This window comes from Indicator indicator, chromosome 19 (genome assembly GCF_027791375.1).
Source record: "Indicator indicator isolate 239-I01 chromosome 19, UM_Iind_1.1, whole genome shotgun sequence".
In the NCBI taxonomy this organism is placed as follows: domain Eukaryota; kingdom Metazoa; phylum Chordata; class Aves; order Piciformes; family Indicatoridae; genus Indicator; species Indicator indicator.
The window spans coordinates 16,684,914-16,705,784 of NC_072028.1; the positions used below are offsets into that span (position 1 = coordinate 16,684,914).

Here is a 20,871-nt window from a genome sequence, read left to right on the forward strand (position 1 = left end):
GACAAAACAGAAGCACCCCCTCTGACCTGGCACTAGGTCAGGATCTGCCCTATACTTACCTCAAGCCATCAGTCAAGTGGGGGGATCTGGGGACTTTTATGCTTTGTGGAGCCATAGAAATTGAGTCCTGTGCCCACCCTGCTGCAGCCAAGATTGAAAGAGCATCCCAAGATTAGAAGGGATTAAACTTCCACACAAGCCCTTCACCTAAGGAAATCTGCAAGTCACTGATTACAAATTTATTCTGAATAATCAGAGGAACTGTCACCCTCTAGTTAAACACTAGTTCTGTCTCTCTGCCCTGCTCGTGGTGCTCAGCACAGCACTAGGCCCATTTTCTCCTTCATACCAAGAGTCCTTTAACTAAAGTTTTCTAATACTAAACCTGAAAGTGTTTAAATTTCAACCTTCCCAAGAAAAGCATAAGAGAAATAACAGCAGCAACATAATTAACCTTCACAGTATTTTGTAGCTTCATCCCAGGCCAGCATATGAGCACTCAAAAACTTTTCCCACACCCTTGGAAAAAACAACAACCAAAAAATAAAACCAAAACCCACCATGAACAACCAAAATAACCAAACTCCAAATCAACCCAACAACACACACCCCCCAAACTACAACTAACCAACCCAAAACACCCCCCCGAAAAACCAACAACAACAAAAACCAACAAAACCCCCAAACCACATAGCACCACTTTCTAGACAACACAAGCTCAGCTTCCAGATCAGTTTCCCATTTTTGTTTCCTATTGCTAACTCAAAACAGCCACTTGACAACTCCAAGGCACTTGCAATTCCTCATAACCTGCCAGATGCTAAAACATGCAGTGGCACACAGAGGAGAGTTGACTGAGGTTGAAAGTGACAAAGAACTGTACCATTTTCCCTTCTACTGGGCTACAGGAAGCTGACCACTTCTCTCAAGCTTTTACAAGCCCAGTCCATCTTACACAGCCCACTTTAGCTATGCCTTGCCCCCTTCTAGACACCTCCCTAGCAAAAAGGGCTCATGACAGCAGGCTGCCCAACAGCAGGGTCACGCTTGACCAAAACCATCTCTGTTCGAATTGTGTGCCACTGGCTGTTAACCACATGGACAATGGAGTGAAACAGAACAAGTGCATGTTGTCAGAACTATTCTACAAATGGCTGTGCAATTGCCTGAAAACAAATCAGCAGCAAGCCCCCTCCCTCTTAAAGGAGCACATCAGCAGCAAGATCACTCACTTTTTTCCACAAGGGCTGGACATGGTCTTCAATCTCTTCATCAAAGATCCCACAGAGAAGCAACGGCATCCATGCTGGGAGACAAAGCCCAGAGCTGTCTGCAGAGCTGCATGGGGTCCACACAGCTGCACGTGGCCCAGGAGATGCCACAGGTACTGCCAGCATCACACCTACCATGCTACCTCAGGCAACACCCCACACCTGAGTGTGGAGACTCACAGCCTCCCTGCCCACAGGATTTACTTCTCATCAATGTAAGGTGGACCAGATAGCTTCCATGGTTGGCAATAAAGGGCAAGAATGACATTCTTTGCTTTCAAAGACTAAGAAAGTTAAGCTTCAAACCCCTATTTTACACTGGCAGTAGTTTCCTAAAGATGGCTGAATGAGGAGTTCATTAGCAGAGAAGTGCCATGCACACAGTTATTTGTTCCTTTGCTCACAAAGAAAGAAAACTACATCAGTTCTGAATTTAGCACAGGACTTAATTTAGATAACACATTTGTTCCAAAACATATTTAAAGAGTTAAGAGCAAAGTTCTTGCCAGTCCTAAGCCTCTCCTCCCACTCCTTTCTTCCAAGGCAGTAGGAATGGGAGAAACGATCACAGAATCTCAAATCCATTTTGTGCTTTGGTTTATTTTGAGGCTTGAAGGTTTTGCTCCAACAAGCCATCATTAACATCAAGAAAGCAATGTTTCATTTGCAGGTGCTGGTTTCCCATGTTGCTGTAGAAATAGATACAATGCATCTGACAACAGCCAGTGTTTCAAGACTCAAAGACCAAAATATCCTGCATCGAGTCTGTAGGTATTACTCTAGTGACTGATACAAAGCACAAGATTGTCTGAGGATGATGTAGCAATACAGATGCAAATGGAATTGGATTTATTCTAGGAATAGCTTTGCAAGTGCCTGAAAACAAATCAGCAGCAACGGGCAGTGAGCCACTACAGACTGCACATTCGCTCTAGATTTCTCCATCCATTTCTTAATACCACTGCCTCAACATATCATCTTCTCAACCTCTAAACTAGAGGAGACAGATCTGTTTTGAAGATAGAAATAGTTTACTTTGAGTTAACTGCTCTACAAAATCATACCAAGCCACAGACTTCTCACCCAGTGATTGACTCAGCCTTGGCAAGAGCATCCCTTTGGAAGATCTGCACTCAACCACTACCTTCAACAGTGTTTGCAGTAAAGAAAAAAACCCGCAGTGCATTTAAAGCCATTAGATGTGCTTATATCTACTGTGCTAATTCACAGGACCAGAGCCTGCCAGAGCCTTCAAGTTTATAAATAACCTTATCTCACATACACCAAGTTAGCAAGAGCTCTCCAAGAGTTCCGGGCAACAATTCAGTTGCAAATACCTTGTTCAGAAGGACCTACTTGGTAACTTACAACTAGAATTCTCTTACTTGAACCTCACATTTGTTTTAGAAGACATTCTAAACGATCTTCCTCTTATTACACTGAGTATAAATGAACATACTAAGGCAGAATATACAGAAAGGACTTTTTTAGCATTTAGTCAAGAACTTAGGTCCTGTAACAGACATTTTCTAAGAGTGGAGCTTAAAGAGGATAGAGTAGAGCCAAGAATTGCACCTTTGAATTGCTTCCTTCTCTGCCTTAAAGAGGATCCTTGCTCTTCACCTACCCTCTGCATTCTTGTTTAAAGAAGAATTCCAGCAGCACTAGACACTCCAGGCAGCTCCAGGAAACTGCTGCATCTCAAAGGCAGAAGCTATAAAAGGTTTAAAGCAACACCATGCAGTAAGATTTCAATGTTACCTAAAACAGAGTAAGTACTTAATTCATACATTAAGCACTGCATAGAAGGTACTCAAGTCATCCTTAACAGTATATTAAATTCATCATTTCTTATATGATGGCATACACAAAGTCTTTGTCTGTTTCCTTAAGGGTTAAGAAGTTGATCTAGGAGGGAACAGGGAAAGATGGATTTAGCTTGTCAGATAAACACAGAGGACAAAAATACTCCACAAATCTCAAATAACACTACATCACATTTACATATACATCAAGTAACTACTACTTGTTATTTGGCAGTAGGGTTTGCATTAATGGCCCCAGTACAGGTAACAGAAGCCAAAGAAAAGGCAGCCCAGCTGCAAAGGGTGAACATTACAGGTTTCCATAGGAAAATCCTGTTAGGCAGGAATAAGGCATTATGCATGGCTAGGACATTAGGAAGACTCTCATAAAAAGTAGCAGCCTGTCCCGAGCTCACCCATTTAGAAAGGTTTCCTGCATGTGGAACAGACCTGTGTTTAGCCAGTTTCTCCAGTGCACTACCTCTTGTCACCCCATTAATGCCCTGAACACACATGCAAGCAAGCACACATATATCCAGGTGCTTCCACCCTGGCTGTAGTCTTTGCTACGTGTCTACAACAGAGACAGACAGAGGAACAGAAGCTAGACCATGGTTTCATTTTATTTTAACATGTCACTACTGACACACATTAGCCAAGCTATCCTAAATAATCCCCTAGATATCTAGGGAATCTAAAATCCTGTAAGATCGTATTAGCCCAAAAGACCACCATTAACAGCCTTAATTTTAGTGTTTATGTAGTAAAGTCTACCAAGTCTGACATTCTGCTTTCACTCTGTCAAACTAATGTGTGCTTTAGTGACAATATCCATTTACAGATCAATAATACATCATACACCATCCCCAGATTTATCTCTGAAAAGTGCTAAATGGAATCAATGAACCGTCTATTTACAATTTCAAATCCTAATATATTTACAATAGAAAGCAAAAGTATTTAAAACCCTTAAATATAGTGTTTAACTCTGCTATATTAGTTTGCATGAACACAGCTTACCTCTGGCATCATATTTCCAATGCTAATATTTCTGCCAGTAATTTAAGGTTTGTTTAAAAAACTGCTATTCCTGGAGGGGGAAAAAAAAAAAAAGAACCAAAAAACTTAAAAACCAACCCAAAACCTCCAGGCGTTTCGGAGCCCTGAGGAGTTACCCACCCTAGACAGTCTTCAGGTAGAAGTACTGCAGTATTCAAGAGAGACTTCCAACTCCAGGCAAGCCTTTAAAACCTAATGCATATGTAAAACATTACGAGTCAGTAATCCACTGAACAGGTTTACTGGAGTCACTGCTACCATTCAGATTTTACTAATCTGTAGTCAAGAAGGAAGCTGCTGCTTTGCTGTTTCTCCCTCTATTACGTTCCCTTCACCCACAGAAAGTGTTTCGTGCACCATTGTCCGAGACAGCTAGGTCGGCATCGTCTTGTCTTCTTTGCTGAAAGGCTGAACAGAGCCAGGCTTTACCCATGACAGGCCAGAAACTTGCGTGCTTTTGCAGTGCTGATCTTCTGGTTTCTTCTAGGCAGAAGAAAGTTGAAGTTAGAACTATCAGATACCACAAACCCCTTCAGTCCCTCCCCGTCCATTTTACTTTTGGCAACAACAAGCACAAAAGCAACATTTTCCCCCTCAGAGAACAGTAAAAAGGCTACTGGTTCAATTTCTGGGAGTGTGTGTGGCATCTGCAGAACTACCCTGATCTTACAGCAGGGTTTTAATGACTTGGTTCACATACTGCTGCCCTGCACCGTATCAACCACAAAGATTAAAAGATACTCTTTGAGTAGTGCCTTCTGCTTGAAGGCCATGGCCCAGCACCACTGCTACTGGCCACATTTCTTGGTTCCACAGGAAGACCTGTCAATCCAAATCCAAACATTTCTTTCATTAACCTGACATTATAACAGCTGCTCACCAACTTGTAATGCTGGGCCTCCTGTGGAGGAGTACTCCACTTTCTAAGGGCTTCTGAATGCAAATTAACACAGCAAAGTAGCAACTGCTACCTTTGCTATAATACCCTGGAGTCTCTCAATGCTGTCCAATGATGGTCCCTCCATAAGCATTCATCATGGCTTGCCCAGTAATTATTTCTAGCAAACATGATGCAACACACACCTGAGACCGTCTATTGCAATTAAGAAGACAAAATAACCCCAAAAAAGCATGAAGCTAATGGAGAAAGATGCAATTTCAAGTATCAGTAGATTTGTAATCCAGCAGGACAAAGAAACAGACTAGCTAGCAGATTTTTTGTATACCAGGAAGTAGCCTTGCCTCCACACTGCTACAGGCTCATCTGTACGCCAGCTACCAACCTGGAATGATGCATCAAGTTCTAGAAAGCAATACTTAAGTGAGTAGCTTTTGTCATGCTATGGGAAGCCTTTTGCCTGGCTAAGTAAATTACATCAGCAAGAAAACTGAACCTGCACTGTTCCTTCCCTCCCCATGCTGCGGATACAAGGTGACACCGTGGGACAGAATTGCTGGAACTCAGACAGCAGCAAACAGGAGGGATCTCTTCAGCTCAAGCCTGGCAGAGGGGCACCTGCCTATCACATGCTGTACTCAGGATATCCACTAGTAAAAGCCATGTGCCCTGCAGGGAACTGGGACATCATAGCCTTTCCTGGGCTACAGTGCAGGGATGGCCAAGTTGTTTTCCAACGCACAGGAATAACATGGGTAATCAAAAAGGATCCAGGGGTGCAGAAGAAAGTAAAGACAAGATACAGGATTAGGAAAGTTCCTTTTACAGAGAGACAAGAGAACATTCTCAGCTACAATGACGTTTTGGAACAAACCACCCAAAAGGCACAGAAATTGGGCCATTCCTGCTATCAACAAACTACTCCAGCAACTGAAATACTGCACACACGACAGTCACTGAAGATGTTTGCTTTCATTGTGAGAGCATGCATCTCCAAAGAAAAAGGAGGAAGGAAAAGTTATTGTTTGCTATCAGTATCAGAGGCAACATCACATCCCTTCCACTTCAAGTACCTCAACTTGTTCTTTTCCTTTGGGAGTTTGATACAAAGGATGAGAGAATAATAATATATAAAAGGAAGGAGGAGGGAGAAAAAAAAAAAAAAAAAAAAGAGTCAAAAGTACTTAAGTTTCTGTAAGAAGATAAGGATTCAGAACCCAATCAACATATTTTCCTGTGTATTCTCAAGCTGGATAAAGGCCACCTCATCTCAAGCCCTGCTGTGACTCTGGCAGTTAGGAACATTGCTACACTGACTCTACAGGGAGCATACTGTGTTAAAATCAATGTAAAAAACTTATTCATACCAGATGACATGCAAGAACATGAAGCTAAAGCTGGCAGCACGCAAGATTGTGGTTTGGACTGGCAAAAAATATTATATTTTTTTCAACTACAAGAAAATCAGGAAACCACACCATAGCACTAGTGCAAGGAGCCAAAAATCAGCAACTTGCCAGTCCAGCAAAGATACCAGCCACCACTTCAGAATCCCTAAGCACTGCAAGTGAATTGTCAAGTCACTCAGTGCAGACTCAGAATTGCTGTGTGCCAGCTCATCAAGCGCAAAGAAATAATTAAAAATAAAATAAAACCCCCTGAACAAACAAAAAACCACCACCCACCCCACAGGATGTTTCTCAGGCAGAAGCTGTATGAACCAACACATTCTTTCTATGTCAGGAGTACTTTGTGATAGAACTCTTAGCACCCTTCAATTAGTTGATGTCATCTAATTAGAAATCAGTGGCACTAGAGATGAAAACAAGGTATTCTGTTTGTGTCACTTCAAAAAGTTCTGAATGAGAAGAAGGCCCTAAAGCTTTTATTCAGTAATGAGGAATCTCTCAGCAGAAGAGAACAAAAAGTTGAGGACTGTCAGAAGTGATAACAACCACAACAAATGCAAAACAAGCTAACAGGCAGTTAGAAAAGCTCTTTCCCCTCGCTAAACAAACAAACAATAATCTGCCAAGTGTGCCAACAATTTTACTGAAAAACCTTTCTAGCTGGCTAAACAACGAATTGCTTAACATACTGAAGTTAGAACAGTGACAACCATTTAGTAGGAGACAGTTTCAGCATGCCTGCTGGTCCAAAGGAGGGCTGAAGAAAGCTCTGTCTAGTACAGGTGCGTTGCAGAGAACCTTTCATCCCTTATCAGGCAATAAACCCTTACTGCAGTGAGAATCTGGACTTCGTGCATACCTTTTGAGTCAACATCTTCTCTCTAGCTTCATCATGTATAGCTGGATTCCATGGAGAAAAACTACGGAGAAAATATAGTTCTCTCTTACTTTGTACTTTTGCAAACTATGGCATAGGCAGCAGAAAACAGCAATTTTCCTTGGTTTAGTTTGTTGAATTTCAAGTAAACAAGTCTGAGTTTTTCGTAGAACTAAATTCAATTTTGGTTCAACAAGAAATCCTTAGGGTTTACATTTTTGTTTGCAATGAGAACTTAAAATTCAGCAGGTGCTACATGAAACACTACTCTCATTCATCACAGAGCTGACTGCACCATCCTCCAAGCAGTTAAGCTTAAAATATTTGAAAATTATGACCAAAGCTATAGTTATGCAAGCTGAGTTCAAGAAAGTCCAAAAGCAATATTTATTCATGGGTATCTCTTCTTGAGGGAGCTGGGGTGTTTTAGGGTTTGCTTGGGGGGATAGGGGGTATTGAGATTTTGGTTGCATAGTGAAAAAACAGGAAACAACTGTCTAATTATATTTAAGATTCACTTAATAGTAAACAAAAGGAAACAAGGGTAGGAATATTCAAAGTGTAATTGTATATTGCTGTTAATTGTAAAAGGGAAACAACGCAACACCAAAGATGGCTTATGAAACATTAAAACATGGTGAATTTGGTCAGGGTACTTACATTATTGCATAGGGATCCTCTATTTTGGGCTGATCAAATAAATGACTGCTGCATAGTTTGACACTGTCCACAACTTTACTTTTGAATAGCTGAATATCTTTTTCATACCTGCAAGGGAGAAATAAGTTAATTAAAATAAATAAACTTATTAATTTAATAAGTTTAAATAATAAGCAATTCCAAGGAAGCACACGTTTGTTCTAGAAGCACATACTTGGCAAAGCCTCTACTTTAGTTTCTGGCACAACCAATTCTGGAGGCAGACACCATATACTGATAAACAATTTTACAAACCTTGTTTCTGCAAGTCTATGCAAAGATCTCTGAAGAGACCACGTGTGTTCACATGGAAGATACTTACAGCACTGCAGCCTCCGGGTTCAGAGGACTAGTTGTATCAATCTTGTAGAAGACTCTGCGAGCATACATTAACACTTGCCATATGTGATTATGATTTCGCCTAAAAAGAACAAAACACGATGAAAAAAAGAACAAACTTCTTTCAAGTTATACACCAATATGTTACCACTAACCTCCATTTTGCAAATGCTCTTTTCACATCCAGTTCACCAGATAAAGGATCTACTAGTGGGTGGAAGACAGGTACATCAAAAACCAAGCGCTGCATTAGAAGAAAATAAATTCATTATGACAGCTTCAATCCTAATGCTAGAACAGCTGGGTGAAGGTCAGTCAGATCTTGCTTCCAAATACTAATTAATTGTTACTGTTTTGAAAGAAAGCAATCAACTGTGAAACTGTAACCCAACACACCCATGTTACATGCAGGGTCTTGCCCTCTTTCACATGCTTATCACCAAACCAGGAAGCTAATCCAGCTAACTGCACAGGCACTAGTGCAGCATAGGTAATAATATCAGAGAAGATCAGATTAAAAGAGTTTTTCTGGTTTAGCTATTTGTAACCAAAAGCTTTTTACATACTTGAGCTACAATTAGTGCTAGTTTTATTGTACACATTAGTTGTGCAGTGACATCACAGCATCTTCAGTTTTGTACAGCTCTGCTGTTTGGGAATTCTACCAAAAGAAAATTTAGTTTCAACAGGAAGGTTTTAAAGCCCTATTCTAGCAAGAGAATGATAGTTGTATGAGAGATATTGAAGTCTAACCTTTGAAACTGTTTCCTGCTAGTTCTGTAATGTTAAGGATGATAGCTTCACACAAAACTTGACACCAAGCAGGCATCTTCCTGACACAGCAATTTTTTCCCAGCTACAGCAGCTACATACACCTGTCCTCCAGTCCTCCTCTTAAAGAAATCTGGCCAAGAAGGCCTGCTGCTCTGCAGAGTCAGCCTGCTACAAGATTTTTATAATGTGGATATTTCTTCCTATGGAGAAGAGGAGAAAGCAGAGACGGAAGGTAACACGATACTATCTCCTTCTCCCTTTGTTTCACCAACATTCTCCCAAAATCCTTTCATTTCTTTGTTTTAATGTCATTTAGAAAAGAGGGAAGAAATCCTGCAGTATTACAGCAAGCACAACACATGCATGAATTTTTAAGTTCCATTATATCACTACTCAGAAATTGCCTATTTCTTTATGTGTTTCAGCATTACCTTGCCAAGGAAGTAGCAGATCAAGAGTTGAGGTAAAGAACTGGTTGATTAATGCTCTAATGGATCTAACCTCAGGAACCTCACTCTACACCAGCCTTAGTAGTGACAGTAATACCATTCCTCCACAGATATTAGAAACTATGAACAAGAGATCACAAATGAACCCAGACAACTGAACAAAACTAGTTCAAGGAAACGAGAAGACAACTAGTATATTAGCTTTAACAAAAAGTCACACTTAAAACACCAGAACACAAGAAAAATCCAAGGTGCACACAAGCACTTACTGGGCAGTCTCCATCTGGGTAATTATCAGGAATATAGACAGTAAATTTAAACACACCATCCTGGTAGAGCCCATGTCTGATGAATATTACACCAAACCACACTGCAAATGAGAAAGTTTGCTTGAGTGAAAGAATTTAAAAGTGGAAAAAAATATATTTTAGAAATGTTAAAAGTTATGTTTAAACTTACTTAATGCTGATCGGTAAGATGGCTGCACATAGACACCAGGCAACTTCTGCTTTACAACCATGGTGCTGCAATCAGAATCAGTATTGAGAACATCTCCACAACTACACTGGACCTACAGCAAGATGACAACACTAAACCCAGAACGTAACATACAACCAACAGCTTAACAGGGGACTTCCTCCACAAGCTTATGCTGCCCAAGAGCAGACTCCTTGCAGGAGGAGGTGGCAGAAAACTGGTGAAACCATACTCTTTCACTCTTGCTTTTCCTACCCCTCTACAGAAAGGGTTAATAACAGGAAACAATTTCTCCTGATAGAAGTGCAAGTTGAAAAGCAGAAACAAATTCTTTCCCCACTAGATGTATTTAATACATGTCAGCAATGAAATTTCCACTTTTCTACTGAATCCCTAGAAACCTGGATCAAGCAATTTCAGGCATCCCATTAAGCAGACAAACCAAATAATTTTCCCAAACTTGCACTTATTAGCCATTTCACTTCTTGTGATGATAATCCAGTCATGATCTTCAGTCATCAGTGACCAGTGCATTATGAAAAGAGTTTCTACTGCTCCCTCTGGCTTTTAGGAGAGGCCATTTGATAATCAACAACACTAACAGGGCAAAATACGCCTTGTTTTCACAACCAAGGAGCAATCTAAGTTAGCAAGTTTAACCAGCTGTACTTGGACGGTGTGCAGATTCTACTGAGCACTATAAATGATAAACCAAATTATTCACTCGATAGGTTTTCTAGCTGAGTCCATTAAATTGAACTCCACATGCTTGCACAAATAAACAATTATCTTAAAGCAAAATACTACAAGTTCTTTGCTTGCTATTTCATAAAATTCATTATTATTTCCCTAAGAATTAATCTGTTATATTAGAAGACCTTACATTACGATGGCAATATATTTTTGCATGGTGCAGAAGAAAAATATCTTTTTTGAATTAAGAAGTCGGGTCAATTCCATGGGAAAAAAGATAATGTTCTGAAGAGTTTTCAATTTCAGTTTAACAGCTAAACACAAAAACTGAGTGTTGCATAAGGACTCTAGGGATTTCATTCCAAAAGGCACTACATACTTGAGAATCCAGTATGTCTATTACAGAGGAAGTCCCTTCAACCCTGTAGCACAAAACACTTCATGTAATTTTATGCAAGTAGAAAATTTTGCAGACAAATAAGAGACCTGTACGCTCCCAGAGCAGTCACTTGAGTGAATTGCATGCAGCTGGTCCAAAGAAAGCTACTCAAATTGCACCAACTCTTCCCTTTTTAGTTTTGTGTTAAATATCACTGAAAGACAGGAAAGAACAGAGCCTTCCCAATATTCATTTAATAAGCCACATCAGGCAGAATTCAAGTGTTCCAGGTAACAACTGAAGGAAGCTCCAACATCCCCTGATGAAGTTAGCACCATCAGACAGTACCATACATTAATAATCATCGTCCCACTAGACATCTGCTTTCTTCTATTTTAATACTTGTCTCAAAAAATTGGTATTTTTGACCAAAAAAGCTTTTGAAGATAACTAGTCAGGATTCCTAAACCCACAATGTGTTTAATTCAAAACTGACAAATACAGGAATTCACATCCCTCAAAATCTCATCTCATTTTCTTTTCCCCTTCTACCCCAAGAGACTGAGACTGACGCTCCAGAATTTTGTGAAACTTAGGTTTTACTGTCTTCTTCAAGGACTATGGCAGAGACAGCAGGCAAGAACTAGATCCTTGCATGATTTTTTCCCACTGAATTTCATTAGCCTAGTGACCTAGAAAAGACCCAGAAGAGTGAAAACTTACAATTCTGCAAGGAGGGAATACTCCAAATAAAAAGGCCCATAAGAAGCATGTGTTCCATTGGTTGACTGGGATGAGGCGGCAGGTGAAGCAGGTTTGGTTATTGGCACAGTGTTCTTTGGAATAGAAGGCAACTGTTTCTTTGAAGAGGCTCGCAGAGGACTGGTACGCACCTCTCCACTCAGAGTTTTCTCTTCAGCGTCAGGTCTCTGTTAGATTAATAGAGAACCAGGAGTTTACAGGCTGGATTTCATAAACACTTAGCATATTCAACACAGGTTTCAGCTCAGCCTCCCTAATTTCAAGTTTGGCCAATGAAACATTACCCTTGGTTTCAGCGTTCTATTGTATGGGAGTAGAGAGGTAGTGGCATTGTGTCTTTGGGTTTTGTTTTTAAACAGACTTTTATTTGATCAGACCTAGCCTACAAGTACCAAAGTAAGCAATGATGGATAGAAAATCTGCAGATTAGGACAAACGCTTAGGGAGGCTTATATTTATTTAGAAACTGGAACCAGATAATCTATAACATCAGCTTAGAAGTTAGTCTATTTCTAGCACACACTGCATCAAGATAAATCATTTCTACTGACAAGGATCCTTGCGCTGTAGACTTCAAAGAGTCTTTAAAAGTAGTGTAGTAAAGCTGAGACAGAATGAGAACCTTTTACAGAAAAACTCATGTATTTCATTTCCTGCCCGTCCTTCAGACACCAACATCCCCCTCAGAACTGATCATATAGCCCATTACACTGTAAGAGAATCAACGTTTGACAGTGACACAAAGTTTAAATAGCTCAGCTGTAGCAACCTTTTTATGCCTATGTCATCTTCTACTAAAAATGACAAAAAAACCAAAACCAAAACAAATCACTACAAAACAACCAGCAAACAACTTTTTCTACTTAATTGATCACTAAGACATGATCTCAGAGTTGTTTTTATGCACTTGAGACTTGGACTAGTAACAATACCTAAGTCACAAGCCTCATCAACAAAGTTATGTAAGCACAGAACACCTGAGAAGTGAATAACCCTACAACTGTCATGCTTTTATCATTGCTATCATTGGAAGTAGCAATAGCATTATGGGGAGACAGTTTTGTCCACACTCTCTGCACACGCAGCACTTGACTAAGACAGCAAACAAATGTCCTAAGAAATAAATGTTTCAATCGTTTGAACAAGTTTGTTTCATCCTTCCTACTTAAAGATGCTTCGGATAAGAGAGAATGGCAAACTCTGTATTAGATTCCATACATAGGCATGTTCCAGTTAATGCAGCTCAAAGCTTACACTTCTATTAAAAAAGATGATCACAATCCTTGGGATAAAACATGCACTCCAATTGTACTTGTAGATCACCTGACAGTCTTGTCCAGAACCGTTGCCACCCTACAATACATGCTAACATCTTGAAGCATCCATTTGTCATATACCTTGCGCACAGAACTTGTAGACATGCTCCAGAAAGGGTTCATAACGTGTATTCCAAACAAGGGACAAACTTCTCAGTGTTTTCAGCGTGTCTTCAGGCCTCTCTGTTTTATACCCTAAAAAGATGCAGAGTTAGTATGCATTCTTCACATTAATAACTCAACATATAAACAAGACTCAGATCCAACTCTGCAGCCAGCTTTCTATTTTTGTAAGTTCACAAGTAAAATTCCAAAGCTCTATTGGATATTAGACTCTAATATAACAATACAGCTACCTGTGAAAGAATTTCTGCCTGTGAATCCCTGTCTTCTTTCTGCGAGAAAGACACTCCAGATTCTGACTTCTGTGTTTTGTCTTGCCAACTGGTAAAAAAGACCCTCTATTGGCCAGTATAGTCAAGAAAGCTCCTCCGCACATGCAAATGTTATGAAATTATCAGTTTACCATTCCAGTCCTGCAACAGCTCACTCCTGCAGCACAGTTAAATGCAGTCCCTCACACCCACTGCTGACTTTGCAAGTTTCTGAAGCACTCCAGTGTAAAAACACCTCTGTCATTCCTGCTGAAAGAGATGATCCTTCCTTTGCATTTGTAACACGTGTCATTTTGTTTTCACCTCCACTGGAACACCACCAGAAACAGACAAAGTCACAGAACACACCAGGGTTTTTTTTGTGTAGCTTATTTAATGGTTTCATTATGAGCACTATTTAGATCATCAGTTCAGCAATAAGGACTTCAGTAGCAGTTGGAGTTTCCGTGTGTCGTCTATTATATGTGCCCTTGGGTTCTGTCCCTTTTTAAAGTCTTGCTATTGTTTGTGCAAGAACTCACATCTACAGTATGTCTTGTCTGGCAGAGCCTATTTCCTCCACTTTTTTTTCCCCACCCTCCCTCCAGTTCTTCTAGCTTCCCTTCCTCTTGCCCCTCCCATTTCTGGTAACATTAACAAGTGTTTTGAGGCAATTCTCCTTACTCGATTTCTTTAATATGAATTCTTATAGTATTGACCAATTCATAGGATGAGAGAGAGAGAATGGCACATGGTTCTATTGTGTTCAATATTAAGTTCTTCTATACTAAGGCAACACCTGTTCACTCTTTAATTATTTTTTTTTGATTTATAGATATCATGGTAACATTACCGAAGAAAAACAAAAAATTTCTTAAAATGAAAATAAATGCCAATCTTGGTCAAAGGAAAAAAAAAAGTGCCAAATTATCCAGTGTCAACTGTAAATTTTTAAAAGACATTTATATCAAATCATAGGCATCCTTCTAGACAAGGCAGGCATTGAAAAAAATGAAAGCACCATGCAGAAAAACGCTGACAATTCATTTGTTTCCCCATCCCAAAAATCATCTCAAGCATTCCTGTGCATATTCCTCCAGATATTTTTCCGTCAGAGTCTCACATCATTCTGAGTCACTGAAAACAAAGTCAAAGCACAGCTACTGCACTGGGCCATGCCCTGGGATAGCAGGGAGAGGTTGTTTTCACTTTTCCTCATCTCCTGTCTGGAATGCAGAGTCATGCCAGAGGGCTATGCCATGGGCCTTGTCTCTTCCATGAAATCCATTCAGACTAAGACAGCAAAACAGTAAGCTGAGAAGGTACAAGACATTTCTTTGGGAAACTTCGGCATAACCAGATGGTGGAAGAACTGACACACAAAAAGAATATCTGAGCACTTGGCAGAAAGTGCTGGAAGCTGAGGCACAAGACAATTGGAAGACAATTAGCTGGACTCCGGAATGATTATAGGGTTTGAGTGGATTTTTTTCCCCCCTTTGTTTGATTTGAGCTGAGTTTTTTTAAACTAGGTAGTAAAAACATATTATTGCAGAAACAGAGCTACAAGATACAGGAGCTGAGCACAACAAAGAATTATGGATGCACATGAAGTCCAGCCTATCGTATTACCAGTGAAAAAGAGAACTGATATAGAAGCTTAATAACTGGTGCTAGATGGAGTTCCATCACTGACTCCACCTTTAAGAAAGCAGCTATGCATCTTGGGACACTTCCAACTCTGCTGAAAACCTTTTCATTACAGAGACACCTATATATAGGATAGTAAGTGCACTCTACATCTCAAAAAAACCAACCAACCAAACAAACAAAAAAAAACCCACAAAAAAAAATCCCACATTACTTTAGCTGTAGCTGTACTTTAGCTGTAGCTCAAGTACAGAATAACTTCCAGAGATTCTCCTGCACAGATCTTTTATCCAATTGCTTGCCAGTAAATCATACATGATGCTGTCTTAAACTGTTAAAATGTCTTAAGTCTCATTCACCTGTTAAAATACTATTTATGGTGGAGAACTAATAACCTGAGTACCAGCTTACCAGAGAAGGAAAATTTAAAAAGCCTTTTAAAGGTGTTTTAGAGCTTATCTCTAGTCATACTGTTTCTACCTACACTACATGGAAACAGAGAATAACATTAGTACAAGTAACTTATCTGCAACTGCTTATGCTCTCCAGTGCTCCACAAATCACTATCCCACATTAATCACAAGAATATGTTATTATTACTTTTTAAAAATCTCCAACCATATTTAAGTTTGCCTGATTATCCTACACCTCAATATGGTGACGGTCAGCAATGGATAAAGGAAAACCAAGTCCCACATCATGAAGTGGAATTTCTAGGCAGTTTAGTCTTTCAATCTTGCACAGGGCTGTAGTGTCCATTACACGTACCTATCACCAGGGTATCTTACAGAGCTGTAAACATCAGCTTTGCAGAAGAACCCCATAAACTCTCCTCACTTCATGTAAAGGGAATAAACTCATTCAAAATCATCACACTATCTCCTTTCACACTGTCATTATTCACAGTATCTCATCTAAGAAGAACCTTAACAGTGCACTGCTCAGTAGTACATTCTACTGATTTCTGCTACTTCAAGAACAGAAGGTAACAACCATCCAAATAACCTGTCCCTCCTCCCACGGGCTATTCAGAAACATCTTTTTCTCCAGTGTTTTTCTTCTAGTACAAAAGCAATTAAGAAAACCCACACACAACACAAACTTGTGGATTTTAAATCCTTCTTGGAAAGGTCATCTAACTTCTACACAGTGCTGCATTACTAAGGTCCTATCCCACTCAGACCAAGAAGGCACCTGCTGCCAAGCATGGACCTTATCTTGCACTGTGGCACACGGTACACCAGAGCAGTCGGGGTAAGTGTAAACTTCTGCAGGACTTCATCATCACTCTAAAATACTTCAAAAAACAAAGTTATCAGCAATGAAAACAAAAATTTCAAGCACTTCTCCACCTTCTGCTTCTCTACACTGTATTTTTTCACTCCTATTATCTAAACCTACTGTCGTATCATATGTCATATCTGTCCCCTATCATCACCAGAGTCATTAAATGCAATACTAAACTAATCTGACAAGAACTTCATCTGTCTGCAACAGAGCAGCTCTCTAAATGTTTTCTGGAAACAATTCCCCGAAAAGAGGGGAAAAAAAGTATAGGTAAACATATGATATATAGAAATGTGTAATTTCATGTTTTAATGTATTTTATTGCCTACATAAAAGAGAAAAGGACTATTACTACACTTGAGAATAAACAGTTGATTAGGCAGAGCACTACAGAACAGTACACGTTGGTCACAACATGACATGCTCAACCAGCAACTGTTCCTGACAGTTTACACCAGAACTTACTTCTCCTCAGCACACCTACTCCTGATCCTCTTAGGACCCAAGGACTTCACCAGCCCACACATTACCCTGGACAACAAGGGAGTGGGTGAAGCAATGCTGGCAGTGAACCGACACTGACCAGTCAAGCCTGTTTGCCAGCTCTTCCTCCACAGGTGGATTGCATCTTTCATACCAACACCTGCTGCTGCTATGGCTTCAGTCCTCTGACACAGGTCTCAAAGAAATCATAATCCACGCCAACAAAACCAGATCTTATACAACAGTCAACAGTTTAAAAGACTCAAGGGGATTGCCTGCCAAATTTCTCGAGACAGCTGAGTTTCCAGTGGGTACTGTCACCTGGAGAACTGGTGGATCACAGGAATAAAACAAACAGTTCTGCGAAATCCTGAGTCCATAGACGAGCGAAGTCTTCCCTGTCGGTTCCCAACGGCATTTCACGCCAAAGCCCCGGCTATGCTTGGCACCGCTGAGGGACGCGGTTTGGAAGGGCAGAGGGAGGCCCGCCGGCCCCAGCCCCGTGAGTAGCCAAAAGGGTCTGACCGGGCGCCTGAGCCCCAGCACTCCACCCCGCCGCAAGATCCCTGGAGAACAGGGGTCGCTGGGTGACACACACAGCAGGCGGTGCCGGGCTGGTCCTCCCGTAAGGGACACGATTGTCCGGGCCGGCAGACACCCTGCGCGGTAGGGCCAGCTCCTCACAGGACGAAAGAACCGGCGACGCCCGCGCTGGCCCAGCCCCTACTGGCGACAGGTGACGCTCCCGTGGGGTGCGGGCAGGCGGCCCACTACCATGCCTCCCGCACGGCGGGGACCGTCTCCCCGAAACCACAGTTGGCGCCAAGCCCAGGAAGGCAGAACTGGCCCAGGCGCTGTCAAGCCGCCACGCTCCGGCGCTCGCTCACCCGCACACTAAGGCTCCCGCCGCTCCGCTGCACGCGCGGCCCACGCCCGCCCGCTAGCCGCCGCCGCCGCCGCTTCGCCGCTCCCCCCGCCGCTGCCCCATTTAAAGCCCGCCCCTCACCACCGCACATCCGGACCCGGCCTTTCACTTAGCCAATTGCCGTCCGGTTCTTCCGGGAAGGCTCCGCGGAGCGGGGCGGTGGGGGAAAGGCAGCCAATCACAGCCACAGCCCTCTCCCTGATGCAGCAAGGCCGACCCCTCGCCAGTCGCGACACGGGGCCGGCGAACGCTGAAGGTTCCGCCCTGGGGACGATGACTGGCCTGTCCGTCTCAGAGGTACGGACCAATGGGACAGTTGTGACGCACCTGTCATTCTCTCAGAAGGAAGAAAGCGCTGGGGCTAGAGCTTAGAGAAGTGAACACCTGTCATTGGCCAACGGGAGGAGCAGGCAGCCGTGCCATTGGCCGGCGCCGCCAGAGGGGCGGCCTTTACCTGTCGGAGTGCGGCGGGGCCATGGGTAGGCCTGGTGCAGCTTGGCTGCGGCAGCGGGTGGGCGCGAGGAGCTGTTGCAGAACTATTACAGAAGCGCTACCGAGCCCTGAGGAGGGCCGGGGACTCGGCCGTCACCAGCACAGCGTTGGCCCTGGCCTCTGTCTTACAGAAACTACTGGTGGGGGCCGCTGGGCCGCGGCTGTGTGGCGCAGTCGGGGAGGTTAGAGTGCCGGACTGCCGTCAGGTGACCTGAAAGAGACCAGCGGAAAGGCAGGAAGGCGAGAAAGCTAAATGGGTACTATCCGTCACAGCTGTCAGAAGATGCGCACTGGGTAACGGTGTGGCCGAGGTGCGGCCCTGCATCCTGAATGGAAGCTCAGTAAGCACAACGTGTGTCACACGGGAACAACTCGGCACAGGGCAGAGGAAGACATACAAAGCTCGCCGACTGTCAGGCTTTCTGAGCCGAATCCCTTCCATACGAGAGCGGTGCGCGGGCAGTAGCAGGGCTAGAGAGGAACGCTGCGAGAAGGACAGAGTCGTGAGAAGCTGTCAAGTGTGTACTAGTGATAACTTCATCAGTCATGGGCTTCAGCCACCTTTTTTCATAACAGGGTTTTCAAAATCGACATTTTATAGAACACAGTTATAGCTGGCTTTTTCCTTATTGAAGCTGGTAATAGATACCGTTTTTCCATGCTGCAGCTAAGCAGGTATATATATATACACACAGAGTTGTAATCCACACTTAACATACACATACATGTGTATTCATATGAAATTTAGCTCTAAAAAGGGGGTGAAGAGAAGGAGCAAAAGAAGAACAAAACTCAGGAATTAGTTTCTATTTGTAATGAGACTACTGAGCCCAATAAAACAATTACAAAAATGCTATACCAAAACTGGAAGATGACAACAAAATCTACGCTCTTTCAAGTATCAAAATTATGGAGAAAATTAAAAATCAACAAATAGAGGGTGGATTTCTTTTTTGTTCCTAAGCTACAAGCAAAAATACCATGCTAAAGTTCTCACTTTGTCTCTATTACTGTAATTTTATCCTTTCTTCCTGTCCTCAAAATGCCACTTTAAAACCTTCAGTCAGTTAATAATGTTATTACTCTGGCCAAACCACCATCCCAGTTTCTAAAACCGTATTTCAGTTTCTTATTCAGTGTTCCAAATACACACTCTTTGCCCACACCTCTATAGTGCTCTACAACTTCCATTCAGGTTAATACCCTAGTGCCTTACACTGCTTTATGAAGTAACAATCACATACTACCTTTTTTTTTATATCTCTTTTGTATTTTTTTTTCTTTAAGTCTTTCCCCACCATCTCTCCTTTGAAGGTTATGTTTCTAGAAATCTGTTTTCACATAGTTGCATTCATCACTGGGGGGTGTGTGTGGGGGGTGTGTGTGTGTGTGTGTGTGTGTGTGTCCCAGCCCATCACTAAGGCTTTTCAGACCTAACCATTCCTCAGAGTCTCTTGGCTTGTTTTAGGTCCTGAATTTGCTAATGAATGGAAGATGGTCATTAAATGCTCATTTACATCTCAAACTGCAAAATTTTGTGGCTTGAACGATGTTTCAGTGTTGTTCAGTGTGCTGCAAAACTGTATCACAATCATAATGTGAATGTAACTTTTGTTTTGATACCAAAGACAGAGAGAAATAACTGTATCAAGCCATTGAACACAACACCAATAGCCCTCCAAACCCCAGTTTCCTGCTTAGCCAACTACAGAAATAATACTTTGACAAGAAAGAAAGTTATTTTTGTCTGATACATTGTCTTAATTTTTTTAATGAACCACTGATAAGGAAAACATTTTTCTATCATTTTTTACTAGAATCACCTGTGATTCATGTTCAGATCCACAACACCATCATTTGTGTGAATCCAGAAACAATATCTGTTTGCAATCTGGATGTGAGGTCATCACTTACAATAGTGCTTCTGTGCTCAAATGACGCTAAATGTTTTCCTGAAATACTAAGGCACTCTGTATAATTAAGTGAGGAAATCTGAAAAGATGGCTTTCAATAAACTCTGACAGTAAATCTTAACGCTGGATGCATAAACTTCATTTAGTAGTAGTGGTCGTACAACTGCCGTATAATAAAAATTAGTACCTCATATGCTTCTGAAGCCCAAAGCCCATCCAAATATGGTGAGCTTTACACATCAGGAAGGTTAAAAGAACACATAGTTTACCTGCTGGTAAATCAGTAACACCAGAATAGCTAAACTTAATGACTTTGAAGAGGAATGTGGAAACTTGACCTGCAAGCTGAAAGGAAATAGAGAACACTCCAAAAATCACCTGGTAAACAGACTCCCTTCTTAGTCACACCAGATCTCAACTAATTCTACTTAAAAGCTTTGCGTTTTAACTGATACAAGAGAATAATCTGGCTCACTATGTTTTTGTATATTGCTTACCTCATGCAAGTTTTCTTTCCCCTTGGCTTCGTACCTGTAAAAA

At 41.6% G+C, this 20,871-nt stretch overlaps 1 protein-coding gene across 2 annotated transcripts; it reads right to left on the reverse strand.

Moving 5' to 3' along the window:
* Positions 1-3,692: 3,692 nt before the first annotated feature.
* Positions 3,693-13,345, reverse strand: AKTIP (AKT interacting protein). 2 transcript variants are annotated; one of them, XM_054389581.1, is made up of 9 exons: positions 13,289-13,345; positions 11,853-12,058; positions 10,040-10,104; positions 9,850-9,950; positions 8,513-8,601; positions 8,341-8,439; positions 7,980-8,087; positions 7,302-7,362; positions 3,693-4,618 (listed from the first exon to the last, which is right to left on the reverse strand). In XM_054389581.1, the coding sequence occupies exons 1-9, from the start codon at positions 13,328-13,330 to the stop codon at positions 4,508-4,510; spliced, it is 882 nt and encodes a 293-aa protein (XP_054245556.1). In that variant the 5' UTR covers positions 13,331-13,345; the 3' UTR covers positions 3,693-4,507. The 2 variants fall into 2 exon arrangements, with proteins under 2 accessions (XP_054245556.1, XP_054245555.1); XM_054389580.1 differs by having other exon boundaries at positions 3,693-4,615; positions 13,289-13,330.
* Between the last annotated feature and the right edge of the window lie 7,526 nt (positions 13,346-20,871).

Coding starts and splice junctions, on each gene's coding strand:
- AKTIP (XM_054389581.1), bottom strand. CDS start 13,330: ATGAACCCTTTCTGGAGCATGTCTACAAGTTCTGTGCGCAAG. Junction 8,440..8,512: donor AGAGCATTTGCAAAATGGAG/GTTAGTGGTAAC, acceptor TGTTCTTTTTAG/GCGAAATCATAATCACATAT. Junction 4,619..7,301: donor AGAAGATGTTGACTCAAAAG/GTATGCACGAAG, acceptor TCTTCTGCCTAG/AAGAAACCAGAAGATCAGCA.